The sequence below is a fragment of the Phyllostomus discolor genome, chromosome 4 (assembly GCF_004126475.2).
Source record: "Phyllostomus discolor isolate MPI-MPIP mPhyDis1 chromosome 4, mPhyDis1.pri.v3, whole genome shotgun sequence".
NCBI lineage: Eukaryota > Metazoa > Chordata > Mammalia > Chiroptera > Phyllostomidae > Phyllostomus > Phyllostomus discolor.
In genome coordinates, this window is record NC_040906.2 from 156,660,173 (window position 1) to 156,677,998 (window position 17,826).

The 17,826-nt window shown below is 34.8% G+C and overlaps 1 protein-coding gene across 3 annotated transcripts in view; it reads left to right on the forward strand.

Annotated features, from left to right (window-relative positions):
• Positions 1 to 1,203: 1,203 nt before the first annotated feature.
• UFL1 (UFM1 specific ligase 1) overlaps positions 1,204 to 17,826 on the forward strand; it is a 34,962-nt gene continuing 18,339 nt past the window's right edge. For all 3 annotated transcript variants that reach the window (XR_004902833.1, XM_028509111.2, XM_028509110.2), the window contains exons 1-9: positions 1,204 to 1,359; positions 2,451 to 2,596; positions 3,660 to 3,688; positions 4,357 to 4,454; positions 4,982 to 5,096; positions 7,396 to 7,526; positions 13,756 to 13,814; positions 15,706 to 15,852; positions 17,105 to 17,280. Coding sequence is in view for 2 of the 3 variants with exons in the window: in XM_028509111.2 (XP_028364912.1) it covers positions 1,283 to 1,359; positions 2,451 to 2,596; positions 3,660 to 3,688; positions 4,357 to 4,454; positions 4,982 to 5,096; positions 7,396 to 7,526; positions 13,756 to 13,814; positions 15,706 to 15,852; positions 17,105 to 17,280 (978 nt within the window). In the remaining variant the exon portion in view is untranslated. The remainder of the gene's footprint in view (positions 1,360 to 2,450; positions 2,597 to 3,659; positions 3,689 to 4,356; positions 4,455 to 4,981; positions 5,097 to 7,395; positions 7,527 to 13,755; positions 13,815 to 15,705; positions 15,853 to 17,104; positions 17,281 to 17,826) is intronic.

The window sequence follows — 17,826 nt, forward strand, 5'->3', positions numbered from 1 at the left end:
CACATTCCCCTATTATAGTTTTTATACTTTATATGAAGTACTTTTTTAAAAATTTGCTTCATTATCATTATAAGTTGCTTATGGCAAGGTCATGTTTGCTTTATCCACTGCCTGCAGTCCATAACACCCGAGCATTCAGAAAGTGTGAGTTATGTGAATTAACATTTCTGCTTACTCTGAAGCTCAATGCCCTTTGGAACCGTCCCACCTACCATCACCCAAGTTACCTCTTTGACTTGACATCTGTTTATTGTTCCCCTTCTTGGTTGGCAATGATATTGGCAGACAGTGAGGCTGTTTGGTGGCAGTATTTACTGACAGGTTATATGATTGTGTTCTCTGCATTTTAAATGCAGCTGGGGACTTTACTAGGGAATACATTTGTGGCATTGGATTTAGTCACCCAGACTAGGATTTTGAGATGGAAAAGGACCTGAAATAACCCCCTTTCACGAACTCTGTAAGTCATATGGTTAAAAGGAATTTAAGTGAAGAGTGAGGTGTAAAGGAAAAAGAATGGGAAAGGTACTGTAAATATTTGCTTCTTACTGATTTCAATGTAGTGTAAAGCACAGTAAACATACCCCTTGCTTCCTCCATTTCATCCATTGCCATATACACTTATTACCTTATGATTATATTTCTTTATTACTTGACGGGGTTAATCAACCCCATAAGAGAAATAGGAAAGGCTCCAGAATACAGGAAAGCAATTCCCAGTCTTTATGGTATCCTAATTAGTCACACTTGTGCAACGAAGTAATTACCTTCAGTAGTGTCTCCCACCTGTCTCAAAAAATATATCTTCTCCGAGCCCATGTAAAAATTAAACATGATTCCCTGTAGAGGGTACGCTAATTATTATATAGGTACAGTCACATCTCCCTTCCCCCTTCCCCCCAAAAAGCAAGTAGAGGCAGAAGAAAAAGTGGTTAATTTGATTATCACTGAGCGGGAATATTGGGGATAATGCAAACACAGACTAAAGTAACACTTTATTGCTAAGGCCTTTCCCGCATCCTACCCGCGGTCGTGCAGAGACGTCGAGGCCTGACTTCCTGCAAAGGGTGCCAGGCGGATACCCCGAAGGACACTCCTCCTGCGCGGGATGGGCGGGGCTGCGGCTCAACGGAGCAGTCCCGCCCAGGCAGAGCGCGCGCGTTCCGTAATTGCGCTGGCTGAGGAGTGTCTTGTCCCTCCGCGCGGCCCGTTCCCGCTCGGCTCCAGCAGCCTTAGGGTTGACGTGTCTGCTGTTCGCCGCGGCCAGACCTGTAGGGCCGTGATGGCGGATGCCTGGGAAGAGATCAGGCGGTTGGCAGCTGACTTCCAGCGGGCGCAGTTCACCGAGGCCACTCTGAGGTGCCCGACCCTCCCTCTCCACTGTGGCGTCCAAAATATCCCCTGGGTGGCCACTCCCAAGATTTGAGGCCGCTGGTCCCTGGCTTTTGACTCCGGACTTTCCCAGCCCGTCACCGCCCCCGCCTCACCCCTTCTCCCGAAGCCGACATTGGGGTTCCAAGCATAGTCCTTGCTTAGAAATCCCGAAACCGACAATGCTCCGAAATCTCTCATCCAAACCCCAGTCTGGCGCTTGCGCTCTCCGCCCCCGTGAGGGCCTAGGCTGGTGCTTTAAGAGCTTTCAGTGTCCCTTTAATTCCTGCTTACCCGTCATCAAATCACTGTGGCATCATTGTGTTTTGTACACTTCCTGACCTAAAATGAGCGCTAGAGGGTATCCCCCCGATGCAGTACTTTGTAAATACTGTGTTGATTCTGAACATTTAGCCTTTTGTTCACCCGATGTGCTAGGCCAGACCCATGGTCCCATCTGTAAGTTTTAGACTCTTAGACACTGACATTTCCTACGAGGCCACTAATTTAGGGGGATATGCCCCCAGCACCCGAACTCTGCTTTATAGCAACACATACGCTAATAGAATCGTCGTTGAACCGTGGTCCATTTCTTGCCGTCGATGTTTTTGTTCTGAGGCTGAAGACCCTAATGCCACAATGCTGTATTTTGGAGCACAAAGCAAACTAAGGCATATAAGGTGCTTCAGTGCTTGGGTAAACGAACGGTTGCGGTTCTGGTTTTCCTAGGCCAGATCTGCCTACAGACCAATTGTATGACAGTAGGCCAGAGTTTTTTTTCTACCTAAATTATGTGTCTTCACTTTTCTGATAAGATTTGAACATTAGAAGCAGACCTAGGAGAGAGCAAATTTGAAATCCGTAATAAAATGTTTTATACCCAATTAAGTACATGATCCAAGTGTTTTTTTTTTTAACTCGTTGAGGTAGTATTGTTATAGTTATAAAAGATAGAGATTTTGTAATATGGAACATAGTGACTCTACTAAAACTTTTTTAAGCCCCTCTTCATACAGTCTGTTAATTTTATTATGCTCCAAATGTATCAAGTGAATTTTTAAAGCTTCTGATTCCCTCAGGTTGTCAGAGCGGAACTGCATTGAGATTGTGAATAAATTGATTGCTCAGAAACAGCTAGAAGTAGTTCATACACTTGATGGGAAGGAATATGTTACTCCAGCCCAAATTAGTAAAGAAATGAGAGATGAGCTACATATTCGAGGTGGTAAGTAATTGTTTGTTTGTTTGTTTGTGTCTGATTCTTTGGAAGGGAAAAAAAACCTTAAAACCATGAATGATAAGTTACTCAGAGATTTTAAGACACCCGTCTCAAGTATCAATATGGTAACAGCCTTAATATTTTTAACTGGTTCAGGTAAACATGATCATATAATTTAAATGAAGTCAGATACTGTCAGTTTACAAATAGCATTATTTTTAGTTGTATGCCTGTGAATTAATTAGTTGTTCCTCATCACAGTTCATGAATTTATTGTGTAACTCAGGAAGGTACTTAGCTGGCTATTAGAGTGCTATTTGTGAAGGGGGGACAGATTTTATATGATTATAGGTTGCTGAAAATCAAAGTTGTGCTATCATGCCCCTTTTTAAAACTTAAAGTAGTTGCAAATTAGGAAACAATTCAATACCATGCTACACCTGTTACACTGTATGAAATGCTATTACAAGCACACACACACACACAGTTTATGTTTTCCTTTGTCTTTTAAAAATTTGAACAAACTACAGAGCTCATTTGAACACTGATTAAAATAGAAACAACTATGAAATCAACTCTTCATTAACTGTTATCAGATAAACCCTTGGTGTTTGCTTTCTTTTTTTCTCTGCATAGTGCTAATAAAACATTAGCGGTAATTTAGAATACTTAACATTTTCTTAGCGGTGTACTAGGTAGAAGTCTACCAATTTTAAATAATTGAAAACATAATTCATCCGAATTTAGTTGTCAGTAACTCTTTGGTCACAGCAAATTGTGAAGAGAGATAAATATCCTCCATAGGTCTGATCAACTTCTATATAATTTGATGCTCATAATTGGCCTAATATGACAAATGATACTTTGAAGATAAAGAATTGCCTAGGCCTTCAGCCATGAAGACTTAAACAACTAGTGGTTTGTATTTGAAGATTGTTATTGTGGCTGTATGTCCTTTGTAGAAGGAGGACTTCTACTGTCTAAAATGCAGATCTGTTAGAATTTACAGTTTTTTGGCTAGTGTGTACTTATGCATAATTTAAAATAAATGAATATCTTTTCTTTAAAGGTCGAGTAAACATTGTTGATCTGCAACAGGTAAATTTTTAATTAATAATGTTTTTCCTATGATTTGTCAATTTTTGATGCTATGAATTTTTTCAATGTTGCAAGTATTCACTAATACAAGTATGAGATTTTGTGTGATGTTTGTGAAGAAATAATTATATTTCTCGCTAATGCACTAATAAATCAATTCAATAAGTCCTGATAGGGTGAATCAATTTAGTAAGTTCTTCCTTAGTTGAATTGCTTATTCTTTATTCTTTACTAAATAAACTCAAATTTTGTCATTTTATGTAATTACATGATTTACATGATTTGGGGAGAAAAATCACTAACTTTATGTTCACTTGTTTTTAGTACGTGTAAATAATAGAAAAAATTAAAAAATGGAAGATATTTTTAGAAACGATATGTGCATATGTCATCACCAAGATACACTGTATACAAAAAACTGGTGAATCTTTTGTAAAATGGTGCCTATTATATGAAAATGTAACTTTCCTAGAAAGTATAATTGGTCAGAAGTGACAATAAATAAGCAATAAACCTCTACTTTTTTATTTGACTAATACTTTTTATAGTATTTCAAATAAATTTGAAATCCAACTGAGGGTAAGTTTTTAAAAAGGTACTGAATATATAATTTTGAACATATGAAACAATATGAACTTGTCACTACACAATTTGTATTTATTTTCCAGGTAATTAATGTGGATCTGACTCATATTGAAAATAGAATTGGTGACATTATTAAATCAGAGAAACATGTTCAGCTAGTGTTAGGACAGCTGATAGATGAGTAAGTAAAATATTTAAGAGCACTTTCTTATGTAGTTTTTTTAATAGTGTTTATATTTAAATTTTGAACAATTGTGGCCAATTTGGTATTTTGTCTAGAACTCTTATAATGTTGATTTTCAGTATAAGGATCATTGCACTTAAAAAGTAAGTGCTTAGTAGTGTGGAGTAGTTGGAAATAATATAAACTTAGATTTTTTTCCTATTATCTTAAAGTAACACAAAACATAATTTTTATAATCTTTCTTATGTGATCATAACTGTGTGAAAGTAAATTTGTTCAACAATATTAATGAAAATGACTGCAGAATGTCCATTGTCCATAAAGAAGTTCTAACATTCATCATTTGATTAACTTTACATTTAGCTACATTGATTTAAAAAAAAAAAGATTTTCAGAATATGAGTAATGAATAGCATTTACTTAAATATAGCCTATTCATTAATTTTGGGTCATACCTTAGTGCAGTGCAACATAAACTAAACATAGTTAATTGGTCGTTTTTGTTTGTTTGTTTTTACTATCAGAAACTATTTGGATCGGTTAGCAGAAGAGGTAAATGATAAATTGCAAGAAAGTGGCCAAGTAACTATATCAGAACTGTGTAAAACCTATGATCTGCCTGGAAACTTTCTGACACAGGTATATTTTTTCCTAACAGTAAAATGTGTCTTTTCAGAAAAAAATACACAAAAGACTTAATGGGGTGGAAGGAACTAGGCTTTCTTGCCATTAAATGACGTTTTGCAAGGGGTTTGACTATTGTTGTAGCAACTTATCTTGGGTATACTTCTTATACATTGGTGGCTCTGATGAGGCTGTTTAGAAATGATTTTAATCTTCCTGGGCCCAGAGATACTGAAAAAATAATTAATAGGCCAAGTTGTAGCCCTGCTTTGATGCAATAGCAAGAATGTCATAAGTGCATAGGTTTATTTAATGATTCTGATATCAGCTGTACAGAAACTTTAATCAACATATCTATAGTTCTGATTGCCCAGTTGTATTTTAAGAAATAACTGATGAAGATTATAATTTAGAGGGGGTAATGCTAGCATTTGTTGGGAAAAGTTCAGGGATGCTTTTAACTATCCTGTAATGTACAGGACATCCCCACAACAAAGTATTTTCGTTGCCCAAAACGTCAGTAACACCATCTTTTGATGTCAACTTTTCTCCTCCTCCAAACTGTCAATGTGATCGGAAGGAGAATCAAGGAATCTCTAGTAATCTTTTATTTTTAGGTCAGTACTTGATTTAATTTGACTTGTGTCAATACTCAATTTACACTGTAATAGCTGTGTTACCTGAAAATAGAGGCTATTTCCATGTTTGTTCGTTTTCTTTATTCTTTCTAAAGATAGTTTGACATTTTAGAATTATCAAAGTCCATTTAATATAGTGGAAAGTGCACAGGCTTTTAGACCTTTATTTGAATTGTCTGTGCCACTGCTTAATTGTTCAATGTTAGAAAAATTATTTCATCTGTTTTGTGATTCAACTTACATACTGTAAAATGGGAATAATTGCCTTTTCTCATAGACTGCAGTGGGGTTATATGCGTAGTATACCTAGTGAAATGTCTGGCACAATGGAGGCACTCAATAAACAATGGTTCTGTTTTGTACTTACTGGAATAAATAAGGGGAAAGTCAAATTTCTTTATATAGGTATATATCACTTTAAGAAAAATTTATAAAAATGTACCTAACCATAGTTACATGGAATTAATTTATACCACCAACAGATTTACCCATTTCAAGAGAGTGATTTCCCCTCATTGTATCTAAAATACCATTTATGATGCCCTGGCTTTTGTGGCTCAGTTGGATTGAATGTTGGCTGCAAACTGAAAGGTCACCTGTTGGGATTCCCAAGTCAGGGCACAGGCCTGGGTTGCAAGCCAGGTCCCCAGTGTATGTCTCCCATATCAATGTTTTTCTCTCTCTTTCTCTCTCTTTTCCCCTCTGTCTGAAATAAATACATGAAATCTTAAAAAATAAAATAAAATACCATTTAGGGTATAGATGTATTTTACATAGTATTTCAGGGATCTGAGTCTATTTTGAATGAAAAAAAATACATGTTAATTACAGAATATCAAAAAAAATTTTTTAAACTCTTCTTAAAAATATCAGAATTGATCTAGATGATTTTTTAAATAAAACTGTGCTGCTGATACATTTTAAAAATGAATATGGTTTCTTAATGCTTTTAGTTCTAATTTTTCTGAATAGCACAAGCAATATTATAGAAACTTATTAAAAATTGTTTGAAAAGCATTTTTCTATACCATAAAAGTATCAACTAGGCTGACTTGAGTAGATTTAGATTTAACTTATCTTGGGATGTGAAATATGTCCAGACTTAATTCAGACGTCCCTGACTCCAGTTATACTATACCTATGCAGAAATACACTCCTGAGGTTACTAAGAAATCAGGTTTTCTGCCAGTGTAGATTTCTGGGCACAGATAACTTGTTAATATTTTCATCAAAGAAGATAATTTTTCAGGTTCCCTAGGTTGCAAAATCTTGGAATATTTATTTCTCTCTGTTAGTATTAGAAGCTGCAGAGAGGGTCTTCTCTGAGACTCATGTGTATGTCTTAACTGTCTGTATGTTTCAGATTGCCTATATCAGGAAAAGTGGTTAACCGATCATTTTTATTTCACATTAGAAATAGCCCTATTAGCGGGTAGCTAAGCCCTTTACTGTATCAGCTATTTGACTCATTCAGTGCTTGGCTCTGCTGTGAGACTATGATATTTCCTAGATCATAAATGTTGATTTTGGCTTATATATCTTATTTATGCTTGTTGGAGTTTCTCGATTATATGATTAATACAACATCAGCATGCAGCATGACTTTAGTACAACTATACAAATACATATGTAATTTTTTCTTTCAAATTTATAAAATTTTGAATGTTTACTCCCAGGCACTAACTCAGCGACTAGGCAGAATTATAAATGGACACATTGATCTTGATAACAGAGGAGTAATATTTACTGAAGCTTTTGTAGCTCGACATAAAGCACGTATCCGAGGACTGTTCAGTGCTATTACCCGGTAAGCATGTTTTAAAGTCTGTACATTTCTTTGATCATGGTTTGTATTATTTTTTCGTAGCAACTTTTATTTTAAGCTAAATCTCATTCAGGACCCTAGTTTATTAAAAAGGGGAATGTCTGTGAAATGGGATTGGGGTTTCCAGAGCCCTAGAATGTAGGTGCTGACCTCTCTCTAACCCACATCCTTTTCTTCCAATCCTCACCACTCACATGGCCCCAGATGCACTTCTGCAGAATGCCCAGATCGGCATGTTAAATCACTCTGGGGTCATGGAAAAGGCAGGTTAAAGCCAGAAGTCTTTGAGTCACAGCTCTACAAACAATTACAATATGACCTTGAGCAGATAAGTCATTCAGCGAACTTCTTTGGGCCTTAGATGGGGCTAGATGATTTTAAAACTCTTATTACTAAACAACATTCTGCAGTTCTAGTGAGTAACAATGTTACCTTGAAAATCACTTCAACATTTCAAAAACTCTTATTTTAGAGTTTTAGACTTAGTTTAGACTTAAGTTTAGACTAAGTTTAGACTTAAGAAAACCTACATTCTCAATTATCTTCTCTCTCCTGTGTCATTAACTTTATCTCAGTCCCACCAGCATTTAAATGTGTTCAGATTGCTCCATTTGAAAACAAAAAAAACTCTCAACCCCATATTTCTCTACATTTACCGTCTTGTTTCCTAAAGTGGACCTTCTCAAGAGTTGATGTCTACATTTGCTGTCTCAGTTCTCTTACCTTCTGTCACTCTCAACTCACCCGTCTTGCTTCTGTCACCTAAAGAGCAGTGCTGTCAATATCACTCTGTCCTTGTTTTACTTGACTTTGCAGCAGTGTTTAACTCCAGTTATGTCTTCCTTCTTGAAATGTTCTCATCCCCACCCCCTTTTAAACACCCCATTTTACTAGTTCCTTTTTACCATTTTTGGCTGTACCTTCTAAGTCATCTTTTCTAGTTCTTCCTCTTTTCCCTAGCCTTTAAAGTTTTGTTTTAGGCCATCTTTTCAGTCCTGTACTGTCTCCTACGTGATTTCACCATCTTTCAAATTCCAGACTGATACTACCTACACAGAATCTCTATTGAAATGTTTTACAAGTGCCTCAAATTCAACACATTTAAAATAACTCACTATTCCTGAGCTGTCCCACTCCCCCTCCCACCGAATCAATTCTTTCACTTGTGTTTCCATTACCAGCATATGTTACCATTTGGTTGGTTTTGCCAGAAACCTAGGAGTCATCCTCTATAACATTCTCTCTCTTACCTCCCTTTCCAGAACACAAAGTCTTTTGAATTCTATATTCTAAATATGTAATCTTTATTTGACATCCTTGTTCCCACCACTTTAGTTTCTTTTTTTTTCCCCTGGACTGTTTTAGTGGGATTGTAACTATGTTTAACTATCCTTTCTTCTGTTTAATACATTCCAGACATTTTTTACACAGCAGCCACAGTCATTTCTTTTTGTCATTCAGCAAATAAAAAACATTTACTAAATACCTAATATGTGCAAAGCACTGTGATATAAAAGACTAGCAGGTTAGAAGGGTGAGCTTGCAATCTAATGCAACAATTTTCATCTTTTTTTATTAATACCTCACAAAAAAGTTGCAGGATCTTTATCTTTCTGCGCCATTTGAAAGGAGGTTGCTGTTATGATGTCCCATCCCCACAGACACTTCAGTCTGTGTGTCCTACAAACAAGGGTGTTGTGCTATGTAACTGTAATACAAACATCAAATCCACAAAATTGACATTGATGTATTACTACCATCCAGTCCTTGGATCCCATTCATGTTTTACTAATTATTCCAGTAATGTCCTTTATAAAAAGGATCACATATTTCATTTAATCAAAATGTCTCCTTATTCACCTTCAACCTGCAACACTTACTTTGTCTTTCCTTGACTTTCGTGACCTTGACACTTTGGAAGATCATGTGCTAGTCATTTTGTGGAATGTTCAATTTTGCTTGTCTACTGTTTTTTCATGCTGATATTCAGGTTGTGCATATTTGGCAGGAATAATACAGAAGTAATTCTGTGTTCTTGTTTATTCAGTGCTATCAGGTGGCATACACTTTAGTTTTTTTTCCAGTTAGTGATGATGTGCATGATAACTTCTAGGAGATATCTGCTAGGCTTCTCCTAATGATACTTGATTTTTCTTTTTAATCAAGTGTGCGAAGGGCAGTTTTAGATTGTGTAAATTATCCTGTGTTCCAACAAACTTTCAGTTTATTCATTTATTTAAATCACTATGGACTGAATGGATCCAATTTTATTCATTGGATTATAGCTGGTTATTATCATTAGTATTTAGTATTTCAGATTGGCTCCAGTTAAGCTACTGGAAGGCCCTTCAGGCTGGTTTCTGTGTACTTCTGACATTTCCCCATCATTCTTGAAGTACTTCTTTTCTTTCTCACACAAGAAGTTTCAGGCTCAGTATAATCTTTCCCTGTCCCAGCCCTGAATTCAGCCATTTTCTCAGGGAGTCTTAGTTCCTTTTGGTAGTATATAGTATTTAGAAACCAAGATCTGGATATTGGACTGCTTATCATTATTTGATTATCACTGCTTCCAAGCCCTCTCAGCAGATAAAACTAAGGAAGACACATACACACATGTATATACCCTACTCTCTCTATATATGTGTATTTCTGTATCCTTATCTGCATTTATTAAAAACCATGAGTTCACACTCAGATCTCTGATTCCCTTGCAACACTGAAGTTTTGTTGTAGTTTTCTCCTTTTTCATATCTGTAACTCCCTTCTCTGGCTGTGAGGAGCTTAGCTTTCACTTTCTTTAATATATTTACTTTGGTTCATTCCTTTTTATGTGACTGGTCTCCCATTGCTGCTACAGCTCTCTACCCTGTGGGAAGACCTTCCTTACTCCACAGTCTCTTGTAATTTGCAGCAGATCACCATCCTAACTCAAGAAACTGGTCATTGTAGTTGTTTCTGGGAGAGGAGCTGAGTGGCTAAGTGCTAGGAATGGATGTAGACTAACTTTTGTAATTTTTTGTACTCTATGCATCTGTTTTTAGTCAAAAAATAAAAATTATTTTTCCTATTGACAATTTTTTGACTATTGTGGTGAGTGTAGTTATCAGATGCAGCAAATAGTGCAGGGGTGCTAAAAGTAGGTTAACAGTTGTGAACGTGTGAAACAGTCAATAAAGCGATTATAATACTGATAACCTACATGTCTTTTTCCATATGAACCATTGTAAACCTACTTTTGCCCACCCTGTACTTTTATGCTTCAGAGCACCCTTGAGTTTCTCTAGGGAGAGGTATTATCAAACCATGAGGGTAAAACAAATTCTAAGCCTTGAAAGAGGTTGCTAGGCTGTGTGGCTTTAAAATAGCTCCATTTAATGCACTGTACTTTCGTATTTGCCTCTTAAATATAAAGAACCACCCCACATTTTTGGTCTACCTTCAAAGAAAATGCCTGCATCTTTGATTAAAAAAGGATTTATATTTATTGTTGTTCTCAGTAGCCAGAAAGGAGAGCAGAAAGTAATTAGTGAGAAGAGTAAGATATATAGGTAAACTAAACTACACTGTTTTTCAAATTAAATTAAAAATTGAGCAGCTACATTTCTTTTTTAATTAATTAACTTTGTATTGTTCAATTACAGTCATCCTGCTTTTTTCCCTGTTGTTCTACCCTACCTGCCCCCCCATTCCCACAGTCAATCCCCACCCCATTGTTCATGCCCATGAGTCCTTTATATATGTACCTTGACTAGTCCCTTCCCCGTCTTTTCTCTCTCAGCATTTTGATTACGATGTGTCTTGGAGTGGGCTTCTTTGGGTTCTTCTTGATTGGGACCATCTGTGCTTCCTGAAGTGTGTAACTTTTCATCTCACCAAGTTAAGGAAGTTTTCTGTCATTATTTTTTCAAACAGGTTTTCTATCCCTTGCTCCTTTCCTTCTCTTTGTGATATTTCTATGATGTGAATGTTGTTATATATCATGTTATCCTTAAGTTCCCTTACAAGGGGTGTGCAGCCTTTTGGCATCTCTGCACCACATTGGAAGAAGAGTTGCCTTGGGACATACAGTAAATACATCACAATACATAATCACAAAAAAAAAGAAATCTCATAATATGTTTTAAATAAATTTATGATTTTGTGTTGGGTCACATTCACAGCCATCCTGGGCTGCATGTGGCCCATGAGCTACTGGTTGGACACCTCTGTGCTTAAACTATCCTCGTACTTTTTGAGTCTTTCTTTGTTTTGTTACTCTGCCTGGGTATTTCTACCTTGTCTTCCAGCTCAGTCATGCAGTCCTCAAGCAGCTAAATTTCATTGTATAAAAAAAGAGATTTTGTACAGTTCAATTAAGCATTTATTGAACACCCACATTAAATTATACACCCAGAAATTCTAAGATAAAGTTCTTCAAGGAGTCCCCTACAGTTTTTTAGGAATGTGTAGAGATAGAAGGGGACAGAATGTACACACACACACACACACACACACACACACAAACAAGAAGGCTGTAATCATTAGAAGATGGACAGAAGAGAGAGCAGTGTACCTAATTGGACCTAATTGACTTGGGAGCTCTAGATAATTTAGCTGAAAAATTTGGGTAAAAATTCAATGCAAAACAAATTGATTCATACAAGAATTTGGCTATATTTGACTAAAATATAATAATTTAGTCAAAAATTCCCAAACACAGGCATTTTGAATACATACCAATTTATACCCAGACAGCTGTTACTGCTCTCCGAAGTTTGTCATAGAGAAATTTATATCATCTTAAATAATCAACAACAGAGGATGGAATAGTTGGATTAACTTAAAAGTCTCCTATTTATATACATAAAAATAAAAATAAACTATACTTATACCAGAAAACAGGCATAATTGGCTTAAAATGAATAGGGAAAAATTAAGGTCAGAAGAAGTCTAGAACTATTTTTTATAGTTTCCTTACTTAGAAAATTATAACTATTATAAAATAAAAGCACTCACATGATCTCCCTAAAATAAATGAAAATGTGCATCCACACAAGAACATGAACACAAATTTTTGTAGAAGCATTATTTATGATAGCCTCAAACTAGAAACAGTCAAATGTTTATCAACTGATCTGTGGATAAGCAAAATATGGTATGTCCGTACAATGGAATGCTTGCCGTTCAGTGATTAAAAAGGGGAAAATACTGGTTCATACTCAATCATGAGTCGTAAAAACATGCAAAGTGAAAGAAGCAAGACATAAAAGATCACATGTTGATTTCATTTACATGAAATTTTTAGAAATACAAATTTATAGAGGCAGAAAGACAGTGGTTTTCTAGGTCAGCAGTCCACAACCTTTTTGGCATCAGGCACCTGTTTCATGGAAGGCAATTTTTCCATAGATGGGGAATGCGGGGATAGTTTCTGGATGACTCAAGCGCATTATGTTCAAGTTCACCTTATGCTGTGTGGCCTGGTTCCTAACAGGCCCAGACCAGTATCAGTCTGCAGCCCAGAGGTTGGGCCCCCCTGCTCTAGGTCTAGGGGTCCCAGCAGGAATTAAATGAAAACATTAATTTAGAAATTTTGGGATAATGGAAATGTGCTAAAACAGGATTGCAGTAATGATTGCTCAACTGTGAATTTATTAAGATCATTGATTTGTGGAAGTATATTAACATTTGGATTTTTGATATATAGATTATATCTCATTAAAGCTTTTTTAAAAAATTGCATAGTCGTTACAGAAAATAGCAATTAGCAAGAAAAGAGCATTTTAAGTTGATCCCTCTCAGTCATCCACCGCATCTGAGATTGTATCATTTAAGACTTCTTCCAGTATATCTGTGGGCTCATTTTTCTTCAGAAATAGAATCATATAACATTGACTTGACTATTTCCCGGTAGGGAGAGAGCATCCCAGACAGAAAGAATAAAGAAAAACAAACATGCAATAAAGGGCAAGGCAGAGTTAGGTATCACTAAATCTGAGATAAAGACTTGAGTGGAAAGTAAATTGATCCCAGATTAGGGAGAAAGATCTATTGATCAGCTATTTTAGTAGCATAATTCTCATTAAGGATGTACAATGTGATGCAGTTTTTGCCTTCATTTATTTATTGTATGTTAATTGATATTTTTATAAACTAATTCTAGTTATTTTTAATTCATAAATATGTATAACTATAACAAGTAAGAATTTTGGTGGTTTTTTTTCCATAAAAGGCCTACAGCTTTGAATTCTTTGATATCAAAATATGGATTTCAGGAGCAGCTTCTTTACTGTGAGTTTTATTTATATTTATATCACCTAATTAGAGGCTGAACAGACTATTAATATAAAATGTACTAATTTTAATGTTTTTACCTCTTTTAATCTTAAACTTATGTAATCAGAATATTTCTGGTTGAAAAATTTCTCAATACTAATTTTTACATATGTTTCTGTTATACCCACCAAATTATTTATTGTTGGCTGCCACAAAGGGAGTATAAAGAAAAAAAACACTGTGTATGTGTGTTTGTATATAAATACTCTGTTAGGCGTATACATATAGAAAGAGAAATTTATAATTGTAGTACTAAGAATAATTTTTAGTTTGTTTCTTACAGATTTTTACTATATTTTCTAAAACAAAGTAAACAGTGTTTGTCTAAAAAAGTTTTACAAAGATTTTATACCAATAAAAATATATTCTTAGCATTTAAACAGAATAATACAATATCTCCAAAATAATCTTGGCTCATTACCTATTTTGTATGTCTGCTTATGAAGCTTTTTGAGGGTTTGAGGGTTATTTTAAAGCTTTGATGTAATAATTTTCAAAAGCAGCAACTTGATCTTTTGACTTATGTCTCTGCAAATATAAGAATTAAAATAAAGAATGGGAAAAATTCAAGTGTGGAACAAAAAATTATTTTTATTCACTGTTTTTCAGAATATGGAATTAAATTTAAATTCTTTAAGATGTATTTAAAATTAAAATGTGACATATTTTGGAATCTACATAAATGAAGGTTGGTGGGACTTCATTATAATATAAAGTTCAAGTAATTACCAGTAACTTGATAACTTTGGTTTGAATTTAGCATTTAAAATTATGTGTTGCAGTTTATTAAGAAATGTAGACTTTCCTGATGAATTCTAATTTACTCAGTATTGAAATTCTGAATTCATATGTAAACTGATTTTTATTTCCATTAAAGGCTAATTTTCATAGACCTTATTTGTGCCAAACACCTTTTGAATGTGCTTGCCAATGCACTTAGAAATAATTCCCTCCTGTCAACTTTGTCTTTTTTTTAGGGGATTTTGATATTTAGTTAAATGTTATTGTTTAAGTAAAAAGTGTAAATATGGTGTTGATCATAGCACTATCCAGTTCTTAGACTGGCTTCAGTCTATTGCTGTTGGTGGTGGTGGTGGTGATGGTGGTGGTAGTGATATTTAGTTAACATTTATTTATCGAGTGCTTATGATATGCCAGCTACAGTTCCAAGCATTTTACTTGAATACAACTACCCCATAAAATAGGTATTATTATTATCCCCATTTCACAGATGAGAAAATGAAAACATAAATAAAATGACTTGTCCAAGGTTTGTCAGTTAGTAGGTGCAGAGTTGAGATTTGGACTTAGGCTGTCTGCACCCAAGTCCATGCTCTGAACCACAACACTATGCTTCTTTTTATAGGTAACATTAAAATGTATTGCTCCAGTTTAAACAGTGGAAGTATAATAACATAAAAATTTTCATGGCTTTATTTCACATTGTTGATTCTAATATGATCTAGGTATGTTGATTTTCTAAATATGGTAACATCTGTTCTCAAAGTATTTAATCATCTCCTTTTAAACAAAACATGAGATTAAATAATGGCATGTTTTTTTTTTTCCCCAAAATTACTCAAAGTAAAAACTCAGTGTTATTAAGTAGGTTTTACAAGTTGAGCATCTTTAGCTAGTTACCAAAATTGTCTGAATTTATGACCTAAGTATTCTCATAAATGGCAGAAAAGTTTTGTCTGAAATATGTTTTCATTTTTGCAATTTGAACTTTAAATTGCATTTTTAAAGGTTAAGAATAACTAAATTGTAAAATAGTAAAGTTTGGGGTTTGTTGAGATGTATTACCTGCTCTGATTTATTTCTATTTGTTTGGTTTTGTTTTAAGCTGTCCTTGAGGAACTTGTTAATAGTGGACGCTTACGAGGCACTGTGGTTGGTGGGAGACAAGATAAGGCGGTGTTTGTGCCTGGCATCTATTCCAAAACACAAAGTACTTGGGTGGATTCCTTTTTCAGGCAGAATGGCTATCTAGGTAACTTTTTTTCCTAAGACACTAAAACTTTTTCTAATACTAACCACATTCTTAGAAAGATTTATAACAGTTCTCTTTGTGTGTAAAAGTAGTCAAACTGTAGGTTTTTGTGGGTCTTTGAAACTGAGTTTAATTCCATAGTTATTGAACTGTTATAAAAAGTCCCAAATCTGGCATTACTTGTTACTAACCTTCCAGAGATATACAACTTCAAGTAATTTTTAATGCATAAAAAGTAATTACACTTATATTTTATGAAGTTGCCCAGTTCTTCAGGTACAATATTTTAGGAGTATTTTAATGGCTATCAACTTTATAGTGTTCGTTTTTATTAGTTATACAATATTCAGAAACATTGAAGTTATTCTAAATTTGGTTTCTGAGCCTCTGTCATTTCAATAATGTAGATTGATTGAATTTAGTCATTAAAGCAATTAGCAAATAAATAAATATATGTATATATATCTCACTTACTTTAATTTTATAACCCAGTCAAACCATGTAGGCATCAGTTGCTTTCTCAGTTATAAACCTGTGAGTCATTAGTGTTCAGATACTTTAAATGCATGCTAGAATATGGGATGTAGCTTATGTTTTCTTGACTTTCCTTAGGTACTTCCTAGTTTTTTCAACCATGAACTTGGATTAGAAATTCATTATAATTGGTTTTCTTAAACATGATTACTTAGGGATGGAGAGAAGACATTAGATATCTTCAGTAACTTTAATAGTTGTAAATTCGTCATCATTTTTTACTTTTGTGTTATATGCTAAATCTCTTACTAGTTTAAATTAAAATGAAGAATTACTTTGTCATAAGTTGTCTTAATGAAACATTTGAAAAATAAATTCAATTGCTGTATTTAATTGTAATAAGCAAACTAAATTCCAGTGTTTTTTTCTTGGTTTAAATCATTCATTCTCCTTCGTCTACCCCTCCTACTTCTGTTTCTCTATAGTTCTCATGTTTCCCTTTGACCTCTCAACTAGAGAGGGAGTAAAGCAGCTGGGATTAAGGAAGTACTTGAACCCATTTTTCTACAAACATGTTTAGTAATAAAAATTTGGGAAGGTAATATAAGTAGGGAATACATTGTGGTACATATCTATGCTTTATTCTTAAAAAAGAAAAAAGATACTAGAATATAATGCACCCACGAAGAATAGAGTTTGGCAGAATTTAACTTTTTCTAAGATTTCTAAAAACTGTGAACATTGACAATTCTCTTCCAACCTTGTGATGTATTTCTAGAATTTGATGCTTTGTCCAGACTTGGAATCCCAGATGCTGTGAGCTACATAAAGAAAAGATACAAGAATGCACAACTCTTGTTTTTGAAAGCAGCTTGTGTTGGTCAAGGACTTGTGGATCAGGTGGAAGCCTCAGTAGAGGAAGCCATCAGCTCTGGAACATGGGTTGATATTGCAGTATGTTTTATTCTTTTTCTCCTTTTTATTTAAACCAGTGGCAACTGATATTTCACCAGTATATGCCAATTTAAGAATTAGGATACATAAAGGTCTTGGCTTCAGAGCCAAATTCTAGCCGTCATTGTTTCAAGAAAAATAATATTAATCATTTTACGCTTAAAGATTTTCTAGTTTTGAAGTTAGGTAACCCTTTATATGGATAGACAACAACCAGGATTCTATAAATCTCAAACAAGCAAACACTGTAGCACTCGTGTAAGTCCTGCCACACAAACTGATGAGACTTCTCACAGTCTTATCCAAGCATTTACAACTTTGCTGATGACATCAGGTTTCTTGTCTATTCCTTATCCATTAATCTCTGCTAATAAGCTAACACAAGCTGCTTTAGCACTGATAGCCTTTTTACAGCACTGCGCGTTGACCTGCCTTTATTATGCCAAGAAGATAAGTGTAGGTGAAGAAAAGGAAACAAAAGGCCAATTCATTATTTACTAGTTTGGGCCCAGACTCTTTATATAGTAGAACATTGCTTGTTTTGGA